The 20188-nt window shown below is 37.5% G+C and overlaps 1 protein-coding gene across 1 annotated transcript; it reads right to left on the minus strand.

Annotated features, from left to right (window-relative positions):
* Positions 1-5643: 5643 nt before the first annotated feature.
* Positions 5644-18886, minus strand: LOC122646432 (putative D-cysteine desulfhydrase 1, mitochondrial). Its single transcript, XM_043839982.1, has 10 exons — positions 18633-18886; positions 17888-17953; positions 17234-17428; positions 17009-17119; positions 15405-15496; positions 11916-12008; positions 10625-10682; positions 10432-10545; positions 9487-9584; positions 5644-5917 (listed from the first exon to the last, which is right to left on the minus strand). The coding sequence occupies exons 1-10, from the start codon at positions 18861-18863 to the stop codon at positions 5713-5715; spliced, it is 1263 nt and encodes a 420-aa protein (XP_043695917.1). The 5' UTR covers positions 18864-18886; the 3' UTR covers positions 5644-5712.
* Positions 18887-20188: the final 1302 nt, after the last annotated feature.

Here is a 20188-nt window from a genome sequence, read left to right on the forward strand (position 1 = left end):
GCCTGGTGGCGTACAAGCATTCTGTCCAGCTACCATGCGGTTTCACTTGCAGAGCTCTGTATTTGCAGTGGAAAGAATTCCACCTTAAACTGTGAGTCAGGTGAACAATCTTGCTCCGGCTCATTATATTCTACGAAGCATGATCACACTCGAGAATTCTATCAAAAATCAATTCCACAGATTAAAATGAACTACATGAAGAAAGGACACATTTGAACCAAGAAATTCAGGATTTACACCTGGAAGGACAACCTAGGGGAACGCTGGTTCCAGGTGAGATCTTGAGATCACCAAAATTTCTATTTTCAAGGGTTTCTTGCCATTAATATCGTGGAAATCAGCTCTTCTTCCAGAAAGGCTTGTTTCCTTAGCGACATCGACTGAAATCCAGCTTAATCAAAGGGATTTCCAAAAAAATAATAATAATAATAGCTATGTAAGAAATCAAAAGCTACTGTTGATGAAACTTTACAACAGAAGAGTGCGGGGGAAGAGAGAGAGAGAGGGAACAGACTCGTGTTGTAGAATACAAAGAGAAGGAGGCACTGTCGAGAGTGCTCCATTGTCAAATTACTGATATTTGACTAGTTTTGTTGCCATTAATGGAGTTTTATGGACTCCGTTACCCTGTTGATGCCTGAATTTCCCCTTCTAAGCAAGCAAACCTCTACAAGGAGGGGGGAGGGGGGCAGAGAAAGAGCAAATACTCACCTGATCTGCCTATGATAACCACTAGAGGATTAAAACAGGGAGTCAAGCACTCATGAAGATGATTAACCAGTGAAAGAGGGATAACGAGATAGAGTAAAGCACCTTGCACTTAGCCAACGCCGGAACTCAATGAGAGTTGTGCAAACGGTTAAACTATTAAGCATTAATTATCATTAGCCTTTTTTTCAGGAAAAAAGTGATGTCAAATGGTATTTTAGTAAGTATAATTATATTTTCTTGTTGGGCGGGACGAACACTAATTAATCTGAGGATTAGGTAAATCTTTTCAAAATCCAAATTTGTAAATGTAAAACAAATTTAAAATATACTTATCTTGTAATTCTTTTTTTAATCTTGTAGATCTAAGAAATTCCCCCTTGATTATTTTATCACCCAAAAAAAAATATCGGTATTAAAAATTAATTGCTAAGAAAGGACTGTTTGGTTTGACCCAGTTTTTTTTTAACCTGGTCGAGTTTGGTTTGACCCAAATATCAATGGAGAAAAATTGCACAATCAACGGATAGTCAAACGGATTGTCAAACAGCTGGTCCGTGTTATCTGTTTAGAAAATGGACCCTAATCCACATGGGAAAGTTTCAATTCTTTTAGAAACCTTTTATCCAGAGCTGAAGAGGCGCTCGTCCCCTACAAACTAAAAGCTTCAAACAACTCTTCGGAATTTCCGGGGGAAGAAGGGAGGGCGGGAGGAGAGAAGGCCCTTGACAATTTAGATTTTCCGCGAGTTTGAGGGCATTTTAATCCTAAAATTAGGGGTGTTAATTGGTTCGATTGTGTGCTATCGGTCTGATTACTTAATAGTTCCGAGTGTAAGGGTTCAACACTAGGACCGGACCAATAAGTTAATCAGTTTCAAACCTGAGATCCAAGACCATTATATTAATTTCATTTACATGAGATATGCATCTCACTATCATTTTATGTCCTCAAATCACGAAACTAGTATATATTACCTTTTATTTTGTATTCAATTAATTAGGAACACCACCACCCTCATAAGTTAGAATTATTTTAAGGTATGTTCTTAAGTTAGCATTCCCAAATGGATTTTCAAGTTAATAATCAAATCTTTGATAAAATAGCATATCAGACAAGTGGTACCAGTTAAAATGAAAGATTAAAAAATTAAAGGGTTTGACTTTAACTCTCATGAGTCATGATCTTAAGTCTTAGGAATTATATAATATATATAGAGTTAGGATGTGAATTTGTTCCTAATCCAACGGTTCCTTATTGATCTATCGATTTTAGAGCCATTGAGAGACCAATAACTTATTGGTAGATCTAAAACCGTACAAAAATAATAAAAAATCCATATTCAATTCCTCCTCATAACCGTTTAGAGGAATCTGTATTTAAAAATGAATTTCTAAAAAAATATCTAAATCTATTAAAAAACTAATCGAATACAATATGAATGAAAACATTCCCCCCACATCCTTTGGAGTATAATCCCTTCAAGCCCTCACATGCCGTTTTTGCTCCAAGAAGGATGAATGGTCCTAAGATTGATATCAAGGGGATTCGAACCTAGGTAAGATGCTTCATAAGACATTCTACCCACTACAAAATCAACAATTGAACAAACCCCTTAGAGTTAAATGATAATTTTTACATCCCTCATTTTCCCTTCTAACACGTCAGCTAAGGAATCCCGGTTCGAGACCAAACAGGGGTACACTTTTAATGGAAAAGAGAGGTAGAGGATAGACACAAAATGGGACCAGCCCATGCAGCTCACTTGTTTATGGGATCACCTAGCCGTACACCTAAATAAATGCTCCACTAGAAGGCAAAGGATGTCGGCAATGTATAACTTCTGTAGTTTCTTATTTTTTTTTTTAAAAAAAATTGTAATTTCTTAAACAACTTTTCCATACAAGCTGAGACTTTTAGGTTCAAGATTGCAGACTTTTTTGACTTGCGACTAGGGATGTTAATCAGTCGGTTGTAATGGGTTTTGGTTTGATTTTATTGATTTGGATGTGAGAATAAGTGAGTTCAAAAAATATGATTCAATAAGGGTGCTTCGGATTTGGTTAATATTCGGTTTTGTTTAAGTTTTTTATCGATTTCTGTTATTGGTTTGATTTCGATTTATCATGTAAATATATTCAGAATTATGGGGGAAATTTTTTTTTTTAATGACTTTCGGGTAGGTATCGGTTTCTTATCTATTTATATTGGTTTTGATCTGATTGTAAGTTTGGTTTTGATATAGTTTGATTTGATTTAAATTTCACAAAACCTTAATCCAAAATATGATCCAATAAGCTCATATCAGTTTCATTTTGATTTGGTTTCCATCGTTTGACTCAATTTTACCAGTTCAACTAGGTTTTGACACTTCAATTCATGGTTTTAGCACACAGTGTTGGATTGGGTATTGATACGGATCGATCATATCAAACAAGTTTACCTATAGTGTTTCTTTAAAAGATGAATTTGTTGTTACTATTTTACCCTTTGTCTGTATCATTTCATCGATACAATATCAGTTAAGTATTGATATTGATTACCTTCAAAATCATACAACATCGGCCATATCAGTCTATCCGATACTGATACCAATATCAATGCCTCCAACCATTGCCCTACTTGAGAGGCATGAAGCTTCATCAGAAAAAAAGTAAATGGCAGGGCCCAGAATCGGGACCTATTAAAAGTGGATAATATTGTCGACGCCAACGAATAACAAATACCACCCTTCGAAAAATATCTTTATATCATACTTTTAATCATTCGATTGCGATTGGAAAGAGAAGAGTCCGGTGGAACCTAGTAAAGTGATATTCCCAATTAGGTAAAATGTACTCAAAAAAAGAAAAAGTTGATATTCTCTCATCTTCAAAACCTTTTAAATAAACCCCTTCATTTATTGAAAGCAAGTAAATTAGTCTATCAAATTAACTGCTGATAGTTTTAAACGATAATACTCACCCATCCATTTTTTTAGAACTAAATTACCCAAATTAAAAGTTTGAAGATAAAAATACCCTTTAGGGGTAAATACTAAAACAAGAGTGTTATACACAATCGACCATTTTTTATCTTTAACTACTTGATAAGTCGAGGCCCACCGACCGATTCATCAACGTCACGTGATTGTTGGGTACCTTTCAGATGATGGGACAGATGTCAATCGAGATTGGCACAACAATTTCATCGTAATCCATCAATGGTGTAGTGTCATGAGCATGGCACTCGATCATTTATCCGAGTCTCGAATCGAACTCGGGCTATTTCATTGTAATCCGACGGTGGAGCAGTGGCCATGGGCGTGACACTTGATCATTTATCCGACTCAAAATCGGACATGGGACTCCGAAGTCGAGGGGATCTTTTCCTTGTACTACCACTATTACGAGAATGAAAAAAAAAAGAGGGAAATATAAGAACATCTAAAGGCAAACTAGAGAAAGAAAAAAAGACATGATTTGTATTTAGTATTTACCCCTAAAGGGTATTGTCATCTTCAAACTTTTAATTTGGGCAATTTGATCCTAAAAATGGTTGGAAGAGTATTAACGTTTAAAACTAACAGGAGTTAGTTTGATGGACTAATTTACTTACTTTCAATAGATGAGGGGGTATTTTACCAAAAAAAAAAATAGATGAGTGGGTATACATGAAAGCAGGTCATAGTTGAAGGAGTGTCCCTATATTTTCCACTTTTTTATTCATAGAAACAAAACAGAAATAAAATAACCAAAACAATAAAGAATATTCTCCTACTAAAAAAAATTAATTAATTTTCAAACAATCTTCCAAAATTCAAATATGTGGCAACATCTACTGTGAATTGGTTACAAATCCATGCTAATCCTATCAGTGCAATGTGCAATGATGAATTGGCTGAGACGTATGGGCTTTTCTGCTGAGCTTTAGGAATCGAAGAGGACAATAATCCATCAATAGAAGGCTCCACACATTAGTTGTCCTCATCGATTTAAAAAGTATATTTATAGACTCTGTATATGGACCTTTATCCGCTGCTGTGTCATCGGCATAGCAGCGGCCATGTGTGCACAATGGAACCTGCTGCTGCACCGCACAATGGCACAGCAGCGCTGTAGTGCACAGCAGCGGATAAAAATTCCTCTGTGTATACCCATTATATAGCCATTGGAGTGTCTTTATTCCCCAAACTCGTCTATGTAATTGTTATAAAGACGTTGGAGTGTCTTTATTTCTGAACGGCAACATTCTACAATTAGTAATCTCCTTAATTCCTTGTTAAAGGGATGAGACCAAATGACCACCACACCAACACACCCTAAGCAGCACCAACGAGTGTTTATTAGCGGGCAAATAGTTAATGCAATTTGCATCCACTTTTGATGATGGTACATGAACCCAACAGTTCCAACATCAACCACACCTATTTCACACTCAGGTCAGATCAAGAAGATTTTTCATTGCTTCTTGCGCACCCAACCCATGCTAAGCCAATGGAAGCAAAGGAGGGGACGCCCCAAGGTTTGTATGTACAGGGAAACCCACGTGTCAAGAAGGAGAGAGAATATGAGAGGACACATGGTACTGGTTATATGCCCATGCCCATCATTCTCTCTTCTAATATAATAATAAAAATCACCTTCAATTGCCTCATTAAATGTGCAGTTCAAAGGTTGATGTAGATTCCCAACTTGGCAATTTTATTCTTCCTACTCACCTGGCAAAAGGCATTCATTAGAACTTAGAAAAGATAAAAGAACAATTTGGAAAGCGGCCCACATCAGATAACAAGGTTGTCAGTGACTATTTTCAAGAACAGACAACCAAGAGAGGCCAACAATGGAGGGTCTGGATGCACTTTATTGTGTGTACATAATATATAAACACCGAAGCAAAACAATTTTAAAAGAGAAATGAGCAATATAGATAATGAGAATAGCTTGAAACATATGTATGAGAAGTTCTTGTTGATTCACCATTTGAAAGGATCAGTAGATGAGAAAGGCCTTGTGTCTTGCTGCTTTAAAACATTTTTCCAATTCCTTCCTTTTTCGGAACGGATTCATGTATATCCATTCTCTGCCATTTCCCTGCCATTGATGTCATCTGATCAACTTTGTCATAGAGCCCAAGGAGCCCACCAGTATGTATAAAGAGAACCTTTCTTCCTTCCCACTTCATTGGGTTTGCAGCCATGTCCTTAAGCATTGCACGGGCAGCCTTCCCACTAAAAGAGTGTAATCAATTGCGAAAAGTAATATGATGTCAGAAAAAACCTTCTCACCCATAAAGAGCAAATATTCAAGACATGCAACCAAATTTAACAGACAAAAGTTCTAGATTATCTATGTCACAAGATAGTTGGAACAAGCAACTCAATCTAAATCATAGGATACATGATATATTCATTTATTTTTGGGGGGAACCAAAAGGATAGAGGGTCACGAAAAGTGTGTGACTAGGCTGAGCAATACCTCCACATGGAGCTACATTGAAATGGATAACACGAGAAGGATTAATGGAATTTAAAGGTCAGTCAGAACCTAGCTCTCCATCATAGGTTGGACTGAGGGAAGAAACTGAAGTCAAACCAACCAGTACTAAAACTTGAAAATCAACTTCTCAAAATCCTAGTAAGTCAAGTTGATCGGTCAGTCATGCTATCAACTCACAAGTTGACATATAAATAATTAAGAACAAAATAAAATAAAATAGAGAGTTTACACATTCTTCCTTAAGAAAAGGTAAAATTTCAATAGTTTCTTCTTACTCAGACCGACCATAGGGCACTGTGGCGGGACCATTTGGGCCACTAACAGCTAGGTTGTGATGACAACCCAAAGGACCAAAAGGCCTTTGGAATTGTTGGATGGTTGGTCAACAGATTGCCAAATCAGAAGTCAGATCTCAGACCACTCATACCAACCAATTGGACCACTGGTTGAAGATGTTAAATATACCCATAAAACCAAACAGAATATATAAACAGTTCAGAATGAGGTGCCGAGGCTGCCAATTAAAACTCAGGATTTCAAATACGAAGTGCAGAGCACTGATGCCTTCACCACCAGGCCAAGTGCTCCACTTTGCTTAGGAAGAAATAATGGAACTAGAAACTGAAAGTATATAAAAACAAAACAATAAACAATGAATAGAAAAGGAATAAAGAAACTTATATCAGATCTTTAAAAGCAAAAAAAAAAATGGAAAACCAAAAATAAGTGTTCTTCTTTTCCTAAAGAAAAGAAAATGAGGTTTTAAACATACAACAAATAGCAGAGATGATCTGTTAAAAATATAAATAAATTGAAAACCAGTAAATTCAACTGGATATTTTCCTTTTGATTTTGATCTTAAATAGTTGAAGTGCAATCTAGATCTAGATCCTGTTTGCACATCTGGTCTGGGAAGTCTTCACATGTTCTGGATCATGAAATGAATAGGGTATGGTAGGGAGAAAAACAAAATAAGTACTTAGCGGACCCATTATTAAGTTAAGAAAATCGGGAAAAACAAGCATGCCGTAAACATTTTAAATCATCCAATCCATATTTCCTGGCCAAGTTCTCAGAGCGAAATCTGAGTCATTAAACCAAGTCTCTAACCTGATGCCTAAAGGGATCCAAGTAAATTGTCTATTACCAGGTTGACTCCCTGAGTATTAAAGCAGTAGTTATAACAGGCTTTGGAATCGGTATACTAGAATTTAATTGCAAGATAATTAAAGCTTCGAATTGTCTTTTGCATAGCAACAGTTTGACTAGAAGTTGAACGCAAGAAGGTTTTCTACTTGAAATAAGGTCAGATTCTTATGCCTCGCACCAAAACCTGGATGGTTGGAACAATTCCTGGAGTCAGGAAACTTGGTTTACTTGAGCAAGACAGTTTCAAGATTAGGGTTGAGGAAAGGAAGAAAAAGATGAAGAGAAGCGGGAGGGGGGGAAATGAAAGTAAAGGTACACAGCTTGCCAAAGTTCCCCATTCTACCATGGTGATATGACTGTGTTACATGGACTAAAATGCGTATCAATAGTACACAATAACCCCAAAGGAACCGAAGTACCCTTACCTATAGCTAAATACCATTCCTTAGTATACAATAACCCCGAAGGAACCAAAGTACCCTTATCTATAGTTAAATACATTACAAGTACCAGAAAGTAATTTTACTGTTTCAGGAAGTCTGGAAGGTCATAATTTCAAAGTGATGGCTTCATTTACCATTCATGTGCGGTCTAGCAGAAGAAAATTTTATTAGAGATAGGAATGAAGAAATTTGGTAAAGAACAGAAGACCAATTAACCACTCAGCAAATGGGAAGATTATCTGTTAAAATATTTTGGACGAAGTCAGAAGAAGGCCAACATTAACAGAGTAGAATGGTCTGCTTGAACATTTTTTTTCTATTAAACACTAGTAAGGAGAGTAAAGAGGTGTCACAGCCCTTTGATCTACAACATTTATGGCTTGACATATAGAATTATAAGTCTCTCTATCTATCTATCTATGAGTAAGGAGATCAGGCTGGCCTTTGGTATGCAGTAGTTATAGCTTGACCTATTTAGCAAGGAATATGCCAGTTTTCACACTTTATAATAACTTGTGTAAGAAAGGACGGGGTGACAAGTGTTGCTTACCCAGTTTCTAATGTTTAAATTTGCTTTCTGCAAGAAGAAAACTTATCGCTGAATTTGGATGGCCGCTTTACTTCCAAGACACACTTTTATTAAAATTATTACAGTATTGTTCATGTTCTCGTGACCCCATTATGCAAGAACTTTGATAGGACAAGTAAATGGCAAATATATGAACTATTTTTCATTTGGAAAGCTTGTAGTGTTTTTCTATCCTGCAACGGTGTTTCTTACTCTCCTTTTCGACATAAGAAAATCTTCGCCCTAGGAACTTGAAGCTAAATAACTACAGTGAGACATCTGTCTTCAGTGACCTCATGAGTCCTCATCTCTAACTTTTTGTTGAAATCATCAAATAGATCTCAGTTTGTGCATAAGTTATACTTTTTAAAGTCTAAATCATCTATAAAAAATTCATAAACACCACCTCTATTGAACCAATGATCAAAGTTTAAGAATCTCTCAAAATCAAATCATCAAAAAGGTGTGCCAGCGTCAATTAGTGTTATTTAGAATTTGGAGAAGAAATAGTTAAAACCCACAAATAAGCAGCCTTAGACTGAAAGAGAGGGCTGGTGCCTATGAGTGATCTCAGTAATTTCAATTTTGACCACAGAACATTATGAATCAGACATGCAGATAGAACATCAGTATGTCTAGATAGTACCATCAGACAACTTCAAGCACACTTAATACATTAAGCATAAACTGTATGGGATTACACCTTCATTGTTAAAATACAGTTTCCCCTCAGTTGTTATGACTCACCTTAGCTACTATTCCTTTTCAATCATCAATCTTTTGAATGACCTTGTGGTTTCCTCAAAGGAAAAAAGAACAACAAAAGCATTCTATTCAAGTATATAAGGACAGCATCCCAGTGGCATGACAGCATGTGCTTGCAGCGAATACTCAAACAAGCATAGTAACACATAATCACAAACAATTTTAGCTTGAACCCACTTGCATTCATTTGCTATCAATTACTGATAGATCCCTAACAATGATACAGAAGACAATGCTCAACTTTGTCACTGGTGCATGAGTTGTAAGCCGTAATGGATGCTTTCACCCCTTGAACAAAATCCAGCCCAACTCACCACCTCTAAATGGTAAGAATTAAAGGAAGTAGTAAAGAATGGAAAATGGTATTTCACCACACCTGTACACCGGGTCAAGAACAATGCCTGTAGCAGCAGCAACATCTTTAACAAATTTGAGTTCCTCAGCGGTGTTCATGGCATAGCCCAGACCTTTGGCCTGTGACAAATTAACATATTACTTGATGTTGTACAGTACAAGAACAAAAGCAAAACCATCACTGGCCTAGGGCCTAGAGACTTTCCCCTTCACGGGATAGACTGTGATTGTACCCTCAGAATTCTTCAAGAAAAGATTATGATTTTCCAAAACCCATTCTCTTAACTATGGGGAGACACACGCTTAAAAAGGAGGATAGTGGAACAATGAAATTAATGCACAAGGAGATATTTTAACAAGATAATGTCACGTAGGATTTTTTAGATTCTAAAAGCATGACTCTGCTACTGATCCCCTTTCCTCCATTGGAATAGTACAAGGCAAGCTAAAATCATTGAATGGAATCACGAGATCAGAGCATCTACCAAAAACTGGATTTTCTGGAAATTTGAAGACCAGACTTCCACTTTCACCTCACAGGGTGGGTATCAACTCACTTGAACAGTGAGTAAATAGAAAAACAACTTCATTAGAATTCTCATAAAGAAGCTATTACTTCGAAATGCACGAAATATCAGCATAGGGAGAACATAGTATTGAGGCTGCCCAAAAACCCGAAGTTCTCTCTTCTAAAGAGAGATGGTAAAGGTTGTCCTTAATGAAGGTAGGCATAAGTATAACTTGAGCTCAAGAGTACCCAACTGTGATATGAAAAATAACAAGGGCATAATTTTCCTCAGTGGCCATTGAGAGAGTCTGATGAAAACTATAACAGTACATTTGCCTCAAGAAAAACTCTTTCCCTTCTAAAATAGATAGTTAGAGCCCTAGAGTGAAGTTCATGTAATGCTAGCATGCAAGAATATGACATACTCTATGATGAACATGATTATCATTGTTGACTCACATTTTGAATGCTGACTATATCACGTGCACTGACACCTGCTTTGAGTCCATCCAGTAGGCCTTGAGCAAAGTCATAGAAGTAATCCGGGTCATCGCAAACAGAGAATGCATGAACCTATAGTGGCACTAACTAATTAGTGAAGATCTTTAGGGGAGCCAATTAACATCTAAGAAATGGTAGAAAAAAAACATACTTTAGCAGTTAATTTACTCAGCCACGTTGCCAACGATAGACCAGCAATGGTCCCTCCACTAAAAATTGCAGAACAGAAACATAAGACGACTAAAGTTAAAACGAAATTCAGAGAACAATATAATCTCTACACGACAATATGAACCACATACTCTTCACCATTGACAAAAACATATGTAAAACATAAACAAGTTGCAGATGAAAAATACAAATCCAGTGCCATTCACAGTATGTAGGGGGCTTAAGGAAGTAAGGAACAAGGAGGATATGATAAAAGTTAGACACATTCCAGGACCATTTCAAGAGATCTGTTACCCTGTTTTAGAATGGAGAGCAGCAATAAGACAGTCGGAGGGGCGTTTTCCAATCTATAGAACAGAGTTTCATGTTACATCAAAATGTCCTAGACCTAGATGAATTAATCTCTCTTCTTTCTTCATCTTTTCTATTCAAATTCAAAAATTTCACACACTCACACTTATATTATACCTTAGATATATCTGAAAGAACTTCAGATATAAATTTTTTATAAAGATGGGAACTTCTAAGATGAGGAAAAGTGAAACCCATGTTTTAGGAACAATAGACCTATCTTCTCTAAGGATGAAAAACAAGCCTTTAGAGGACAAGTAGCCATCATCCCATGTTTGCAAGCCAACAGCTAATAGCACTGACCTGGGATGTTTATCTTTTATTTTCTTTTTGTTTTCATATGCAACAACATTGAAGAGAATTTTAATCATGAGAAAATAATAAAATAATACATATGTTGGATGTACCAAGGCAGAGATAAAGTCAGAAAACTTGACAGTATTTTCGAGGCTCCATTGCTTCTTGAAATGTTCCCAGAAATTTTCATTTCAAACTTGTGACCATTTTTTGAAAGATTTAAGCTATTAACCCGGAATCTACATAACTACCTCTGCAAAATAAATGATGGTTTATTTTCATGTACTTGTCATCAAGTCAGTACGTCGGATTTCATATTAAACTTATGTCTTTAGTCGTATTCATCAAGATCTACTTTCATTAGGCAATCCTTCCCTTTTCCATCTCTTCAAGCAGACGATATGGTTATGAATATTTTCATACTTCGAAATGAGAATTTACCAACTTTTGCATTCTTTTCTAAGGTAATTACACCAAATTTGTGCAGTGATTCCAATAACCAAGAATCACATGTTAAACCATTAGACGTACAAATTAGAAATTATATTAAAAATGTGCTTATATATGTTGAGAAGTTAGCTCCAAGTTAACGTTAGAAACTAAGTAGAAGAGTCAAGCAAAACCTGCCACAAGCTACAACAATGTCATCAAATCCTGTTTTGCCAGGTCCAGTTTGAATTTGTTGTTGAATCTCCCTGATTGCTTCAATATAACCCCTGAAAAGAGAAAGAACCATTGAATTAGTGATTTGTAGATTATGCAAACCTCTAATTATAAAACATTATGGGCATCTAGTGTTTCAGGAACAAAATATAACCTATTGTCAGTAAACTAGGAACAATTATGATTCATGTTAAACACAGTTACTTCTCCCTTTTAAGCTCAGGACACTTTGGAGACAATATCGGCACTGCTTTAATCAGAGATGCTCAGGTTTACACTTTGATGCATTTTATCTCCTTCACAATTTATGCTTCTCCTACCTTCTTCCAGTACCCAATGTTGCACCGTTAATTGGTCAAATTTTATTATGAGTAGTAGCAAAATGAACAAATCTTAAAACCATAAGACCAACAGAGCCCCTGGTCTAGATGGTTTTAGTATGGGTTTTTTCAACCAAATCTTTCTTTGCCTCATCCCTAAGAAAGGAGACTCCTCTTTCTCTGATTTCTGTCCCATCTCCCTTTGCAACATATTGTACAAGTCATTGCAAAAGTCCTCGCCAATCGGATCAAGCTAGTGGTTGATCATCTTGTTAGTAACAATCAATTCTGGTAGAAGCATCCCAGACAACATTCTTCTTTGTAATGATCTTGTTAGAGGCTTCGACCATAAAAACCACTCCCCAATCGCTCTTCTGAAAATTGACATCCATAAAGCTTTCGACTTCTTGTCTTGGGACTTCATTGTCAGTGTCTTGCATAAGATGTCTTTCCCTCCTGCCTTAGTTAATTGGATCCATCATTGCATTTCCTCCCCCCATGTCTCAGTACTTATTAACAGTAGCCCCGCGAGGTTTTTTACCTCCTATATTGGTATTCACCAAGGCTGCCCCCTCTCTCCCTATCTTTTCACCCTAGCCCTCGAAGTACTTTCCAGAAGCATCCAATCTTGTATGGACCAGCATCTCATTTCCCCCTGCTGAAATGTAAGGCTCTAAAATCTCTTATATGGCCTTTGCAGATGATGTCATGGTCTTATCCAAAGCCGACATCTCTTCCATTGAGGTCATTATGTCTTGTGTGCCACTTTGAGAGTATATCCAGTCTCCGTATTAACCAAACCAAATCCCTCTTGTTCCTGCCTGAGTATCTAATGATGTCAAGTCCTCTTTGATTGATTTGTTTGGGTTCTCCTTGGGCCGTCTTCCAGTCAAGTACTTGCGTTTGTCTTTAATTCCCTCCAGGTTATCTGCTCACCACTGCTCCCCTATGTTGGATCTCTTGCACAAGAGGCTCCAGCTCTAGAAGGGAAAGCCCTTCTCTTATGCTAGCCGTCTAGAGGTGACCCGATCTGTTCTTCAGTCCTCTTATATCTACCGGTTCGACATCTTTGGACAACCCAGTCCATCATTTAGAAGCTGGAATCCCTGGTGTGCCTTTCTTTGGAAGGGTTGTGATGCCTCCAGATTCTTGCACACTATCAGCTGAGCCTTTCTGTCTCTCCAAAGATGAGGGGTCTTCGTTTGAGAAGAATTAAAGATATCAGTTATATGGGAATTCTCAAATTGATTTGGAAGCTAGAGGCCAACAGGAAGAGTATTTGGATTGACTAAGTCTATTCTCGTTTTCTTTGCAACGAGTCTATTTGGATTGCTCATCTGCTCTGCTCCCGCTATATCTGATGCCTCCTGGGTTTGGAGAAAGATTATGAAACTTCAATCTCTTGTTATGGTGTTATCAGATCCATGTACGATGACGGTGCCTCCACCAGATTCTGGCTTGACAACTAGCAATCCAAGGAGCTCTTTTCAATCAATTGGTGATAGAGTCATTTATAGCTCTTGATATGGTAGGATGGACATGATCTCAAATGTCATTCAGCATGACAAATGTGTAAAACTTAACACGATGCAGAGAAGAATGGAAAACGCAAAACAACAATCACACAGTGCGCACAAGTATTTACGTGGTTCGGCAAGGTTGCCTACGTCCACGGTGAGATGAGATTTGTTTCACTATCAATGGAGAATAGGGTTACAGTCGCTCGTCCTCACACCTCTCTCAAATTTTCGTTTTAGAGAAAGAACTCTCGCTACAGGTTTATAGTGAAACCCTACACAGGAAATTTACCGAAATACCCATATAGTCCTTAAAAAAATTTCCTCGGGGACGGAGGCTCCACACAGCAGTCCAATCATCAGAAGTAAAGACACCAATCCTCAACAAAATGAACCCCCCCCTTCTCATCCTTGACTGCCATCTGGAATGCTCTTCCAAGTATCCCCAGAAGGCCCAGTGGCAGCAATGATATTGTCATTTGGTTTGCTTCGTCGACGGGTCTCTCAGAGCCAAGTTGGCTTGGGATCTCATTAGGGCTCATGGGTTAGTCAAGGCTTGGCGCAATCTGGTCTGGTTTAAGCAGCCTATCCCCCACCACAGTTTCATAGTTTGGAGAGTCTTCTCTCGCCGCCTCCCTACTCAAGCCTTCCTTCTACAGAGACAAACTCCAATCTCTCCTCTTTGATGTCTCTGTTTGAATGCCTCTGAAGACGTGGATCATCTCTTTTTTGTCTGCCCCTTCTCCTTCTCAATTTGGAAAGGTCTTCTAGTTAAATACTAGCCTCGCAGAAGAAGGATTCTACCCTTTGAGAGAGAATGGATTTGGGTGGACATGTCCATTGCTGGCAATTCTTGTGGTGACTTGGTGGGTAAGCTTGCATTGAAGCCGACATCTACCACATCTTGTTTGAGTGTAACCTCAGAAGATGGTCCTCTAAGTCCAGATCCTTTCAGTAGATATGGGATTCTATTCTCCTTGATGTCAAATCCAAGCTACCTGTCACCCCTACTAGATGTGCTGATACCCTAGAAATAGATTGATTATTGATGCTTGGGGTCTTCCCCCGTCCCTTTTACAGTCCCTTGCCTCCCCTTGTAAGGCAGGGTCTTGTAAGTTGTATTGTTTATTCTCCTCCCCCCACCCCTTTTTTGGGGTCCCTTGTATTTCTCTTCTTTGGTAATAAATGATTTTATTCACACCCGAAGAAAAAAATATATATTTTAGGACCCAAAGGCATAGTGGTGAGTATCGCACTGTATTTCGTCATGAAATTTTGATGGAATGTTGCAAAATCTAAAACTATGTTTCAGATAGAAGACACCTAACACATTGTTCAAAAGGTTTACAACACTCAAAAACAAAGTATGCAACATAAAAAACATCATTAAATATGGAATAGTGCCTAATATTATAACATAGAGTAAGATGAAATGCAAGTAATCGAAACAAACCTGAAGCAACCCAAATTGAATCATGTACGAAGGGGAAAGAAAGATCCAAATAGTGAAATGTAAGGTAATGCAACAACTCCCCCCCCCCCTCCCCAACCCCCCCCAAAAAAAACACAACACAGAAAAAAAGAAGTTTGGACATAGCTTTACTTATCTCACCAGGTTCCCAGAGAGTTTGATCCACCAACAGGAATGACATATGGCCTTCTCCCTTCTTTTGATAACCTCTCCTTTAGCACATTGGTGAGAGCCTGAGATGGAGAGAAAATAACACACAATCATAAACCTCCAACCAGCTTGATTATGTCAAAAAAGAAAACTGTGAGAAAAAAAAATCATGTTGCAAATATGACATACAAGGGATATCCAATTATTAATAGAAACCGAACTAACCGTACAAATTAGGACTCCACAGTTCTAACACCCCGTAGAGCTGAGAACACATGAAATAGCTCAAGAAGGTCTTGCCAAAAGAATGAACAGAAATGCAGGTCCAAACACCAGCCAAATCAACTAATCAATATGCCTCTTAAGGACTTAACAATTAAAACTGTGTATCAAATACTTGATTATCAGGTAGTTAATTATTACAAAATTTTTAGGCCTGACTAAACAAACCAAATAATTAGGCTTCAGTATGTTATTAATCGGGTACACATTAACAAACTCAGATAGAAGCATACCCAATAATGTAGGCATTTCAATTTCAATGCCAAGCGTCCATTCAGGTACATGTGAAAGACAAATTCACATCTTCAAATCAAGGGACCCAAATTAAAAGAATCAATGCAAACCACATGGGTCTACCTCTAGTTAAAGTCTGATACACAATATGTAAAGAGCCATCCCCATTTGTAACTGTATGATTTTCCAAGGTAAAAGAGCCCCTGACCGCACTGAAAACATAAATTGTTGAAACAGTATAAATTCAGGCTTGTAGCCAATCCATCTTCTGGCCCAACATCTGGACACTCCAGATTGATGACCATATGCAACATACAATCAAATCACCATACAAGCCCACAAGAAGCGAAGAATATCAGCCCAGAATTGCAAAAGCCATTTCCAGAAAAATAATGGAACCACATCGTAGCAGAAGAAATAATCATTTAAAGGAAAAAGAACTCTGTCCGAGAGTGTGGCCTACACCAGCACTCCCATGAGTTTATCTCTCCTTCTCAAATGAAGACACCTCTGCCCCCTTATTTTGAGGAGGAGAGAGATAGACTCACGGAGGTGCTGGCGTAGGCCACACTCCCGAACAGAAAACTACTTAAGTTCTTATAGTTTCTTGAAACGAATAGCTAGGACTTGTTTAACGTAGTTGGAAAGGATCATATTCAAAGGCATACAGGTCAATTGTAAATCTAATATTATACCCATCAAAATGATGAGGGTAGCCAAGGGCACATGTCCACAAATCAGATTCATAATGTTGAGGGTTTTTATTTCCTTTATTTTATCAAAGAATGAAATTATCAAAACTTGAAAGGATATAAGACATAAAATCAATTATGGAGAAGACTCCAAAAACGCCCAAAGAGCAGGACCAGAAAAAACTAAAACAATGCTAGACCCACAAGAGGGCCACACCCACGGTGAAAGAAACAACGCAACAACACCAGCCTCTAGCCACCCACACAGAATCTCGAAACAAAAAAGGATATGATATTGTACATAATTACTTACACAATATTCAAGTTGAATATTTAAACCTAAACGAAATATCAGATTGGAGCAAATGATAGGGGGGGAGGACAAACCACACTCCCAATTTCAGCGTATTCTTCCTTTGAGACAAGTTCAATATGTGCTCCCACTAAACGCTCTACCAAAAGGTTGCCCACCAATCCGGGATCTTCATTCACTAGATGCTGCAATATATTAGGAGACAAATTCTATTAATCAAATAATTAAGGAATCAAGAACAAACACAGATGTACTCATATAGACAAGCAAGAAAAGCTAAGAAAGGGAAGAAGGAGAACCTTTGAAGTTCTTAGTATGAGATAACAATCAAGATTTAAGTATTTTGCAGCTACGGCAGTTGCACGGCAGTGGTTGCTTTGGATGCCTCCTATCGTTATAATGCAATCAGCACCTTGTTGAATGGCATCTGCCATCAAGAATTCCAGTTTCCTGACTTTGTTACCACTCAATTGCAGTCCTGAAAGGTCATCACGCTATATAATTCCAGATCTTTCTGTTAGTGTAAATCAAAATAATGATTAATAACAGGAGAAGATTTAAGAGAGCTTCAGGGTGGAAAACAAATAGATGGTCTGCCAACCCAAAACCATATGGCAACACATGTTCCACAAGGAAGTCAGGTAGAACCAACCATGAAGGCCCCTCAGACATCTACATCAAAAGATAAGCTTACACCTAGTAATTGGAACAGATGAACTGTAGCATTCACATGATTGGTCGTTATAGCATATAATGATAAATGGTTTTTAAAAATAATTTCATTCATCGGTAAGCCAATCCTAAAAAGTCCTTGTCTACATATACATATGCCTTGGATTCCAACATATCATTTGAGAAAAATTGGGCTAATCACAGAATTAAAAAGGAAGCATACTTTTGGCTACAGGTTAGGAAGACTGGAAATTTCAAATTCAAATAACGGTAGCACCTACCTTCAGCCACACTTCTGTATTCTTGGGCAAATTAGAAAGATTCCATTTGTGGATAGGAGTTGGAAGCTGAAGGGGAAAGAAAATGTCATAATCAGAAACAAGACAAAGCATGAAAATTTTGAAAAGTTACTCATTAAAAAAACAAAAAACAAAAATGCAATTGGGAAATGCTTTTTCTTTTATAAAATTTGAAAATTCTTTTTTTTATTTATTAACAGTCCGATTCAATTGTACAAAGATGAAGAATGTTTACATAATTGAACTTTAAAAGCTTTTAAATAGGTATCCTGATGAAGATCTTAAAATTGTGTTTCCAGTATTAGAGGGTAACTCATACAACCCAAATGAAACTCACATTAGTACTTCAAGTTTGAGATCATTATCATCACTCAACCAATAAAACACAACCCATTTTTACTGCACCCATATTAAAGCAATTCCAACGAAGACTCATACCAATAACAAGTGAATAATGACATAACTAGTGACTGATTCTCGTTGTAATTAGACAAGTCTTTGACCATTAGCATGACCCCTGATTTGTTGGCGTTTTCAGATAAAACGCAACACATAATCCTTCTGATTATTCACCCACTAATCCATTTCTTACCATTAAGCAGAATGAATTGCCACGATAGCATTGAGTATACAATATATGCGAAGGAAGAGTTCAAGAATTACAAGAATGCAATCAAAATCAATCTGGGTATAAATCCTAATTGGTTTAGAGGATAAAAAAACTTACATGTCCAAGGGAGATGACGTGAGAAGGCATGGGGTCGAGATGGGACGCCCATGAGGGAGGGTCATAAGGTTTCTTCACCAGAAACCCGAAGTTCGCGTTGGAACCTTGGCCTTCCATAGAAGAGCAGAAGAGCTTCGTCGGGAGATTAGGGATTCTTTGCCTTTGGGTAAGTGATCTTATAGAGAGTAAGCTTGTGGTCGATCGGAGATACAGAGAATAAGTGCTCAACATCGGAAAGTGATGATGACTGGCGAGTGCTGGCATTTGCTTTTAGTTGTTTTGTTTGTTCATGACGACACTCGATTCCAATTTCGGACCTAACTGCCACTAGAGAGGATTCTACAGGGATCCAATCACAGTGCATTAAAAAGTATCTCGTTTTATTTTATGGGTAAGAGGTCGCTGTCTGGTCGTATAGCGTCGGCACTAGTGCGGGGACAAATTAGAATGCACGCAGTAGTATCAACATAGTCATGTAGATGCAATTTTTTATTTCAAGAGTGGCAGGGCGATACCTTCACACACTCCAATGTAGAGTAAGAGCCACATGAGCAATTTTTTCCTGAGATTTATTTTCTTGAGATAATATTTGGACGATGCTCATAAGCGAGAGTAACTCGTGAACTTCAATTAGAATTGTGCAAAGCCATTTCCTGTGATATTGTTTACACCATAATTATATTACGTATACTCTAAGACTGTGCATTGCACGTGTCATGTAAGGACCTCTTTTTTAACTTTGAACAACAAAGTAAGAAGGTGGTTATATAAGGTAGAGGATTGTGGATACTTACTTAATCACTTGGCATGTTCAAATTCAAATTCAAAATGAGGAGTCAAATTTGCTTTTAAACTGCTAGGAACCACCAAAAACTACCAAAAATGTTTATAAAAGAAGAATCCGGCAACAAAGGATAGGAGCTCTCAATCAATCAACAACCTGCAAATTTATTTATCTTTATTTTTTACTGCATTTTATCTTTCTTAATGTAATCTTTTTATTTTCTTCCCGACCATCTCGGTCCTTTTCTTTGTCGAGTTCTTCATTTGATTTCTACTGTTTGTAGTATATCGTTCGTGTATACCAACATTGAGATCAATAGAAATTCCTTCGTGTATACCAACATTGAGATCAATAGAAATTCTTGATTTCTTGTTTCATCTCTATCATTCACTCTGTGATTATCCTTTTCTTCGCATATTGCAATTTGGTCTTTAATTTAAAGTCCTTGTAGCAATCGAGGTAAGAGAAGAATCCACATTGCCTCATAGAAGTGAGAAGTGCAATCTTCTTCTATATTTAGTTTTGTAGACTTTGCATGCCCGCGCTCTCTATTACTATTGTTTGTTGCGATAGACTGATCTTACAATAGATCGATTGTTTGAACGATTGAAAAATCAACCAAACAATTTTTGGCACCCCCAATGGAACCCTTAGATTGAGGTACAATGCCACCAAGAAGAGCAATTAATAGTTCGAACAATATCGATGGACTATAGGAACAAGAACATGACGATAAACGCAGGTAGGCGGGAAGCTCAGTGTGCACTGAAGG

This window comes from Telopea speciosissima, chromosome 11 (assembly GCF_018873765.1).
Source record: "Telopea speciosissima isolate NSW1024214 ecotype Mountain lineage chromosome 11, Tspe_v1, whole genome shotgun sequence".
Taxonomy (NCBI): Eukaryota; Viridiplantae; Streptophyta; class Magnoliopsida; order Proteales; family Proteaceae; genus Telopea; species Telopea speciosissima.

What these genes read in the sequence shown, in the direction of transcription:
- LOC122646432 (XM_043839982.1), bottom strand. Translation starts at nt 18,863, where the DNA reads ATGTTGAGCACTTATTCTCTGTATCTCCGATCGACCACAAGCTTACTC. An exon ending in ACGCTGAAATTGGGAGTGTG is followed by an intron (nt 15,497 to 17,008) that starts GTTTGTCCTCCC and finishes TCTCCATCTCAG; the next exon opens with GCTCTCACCAATGTGCTAAA. An exon ending in ATTGTTGTAGCTTGTGGCAG is followed by an intron (nt 10,683 to 11,915) that starts GTTTTGCTTGAC and finishes TGCAATTTTTAG; the next exon opens with TGGAGGGACCATTGCTGGTC.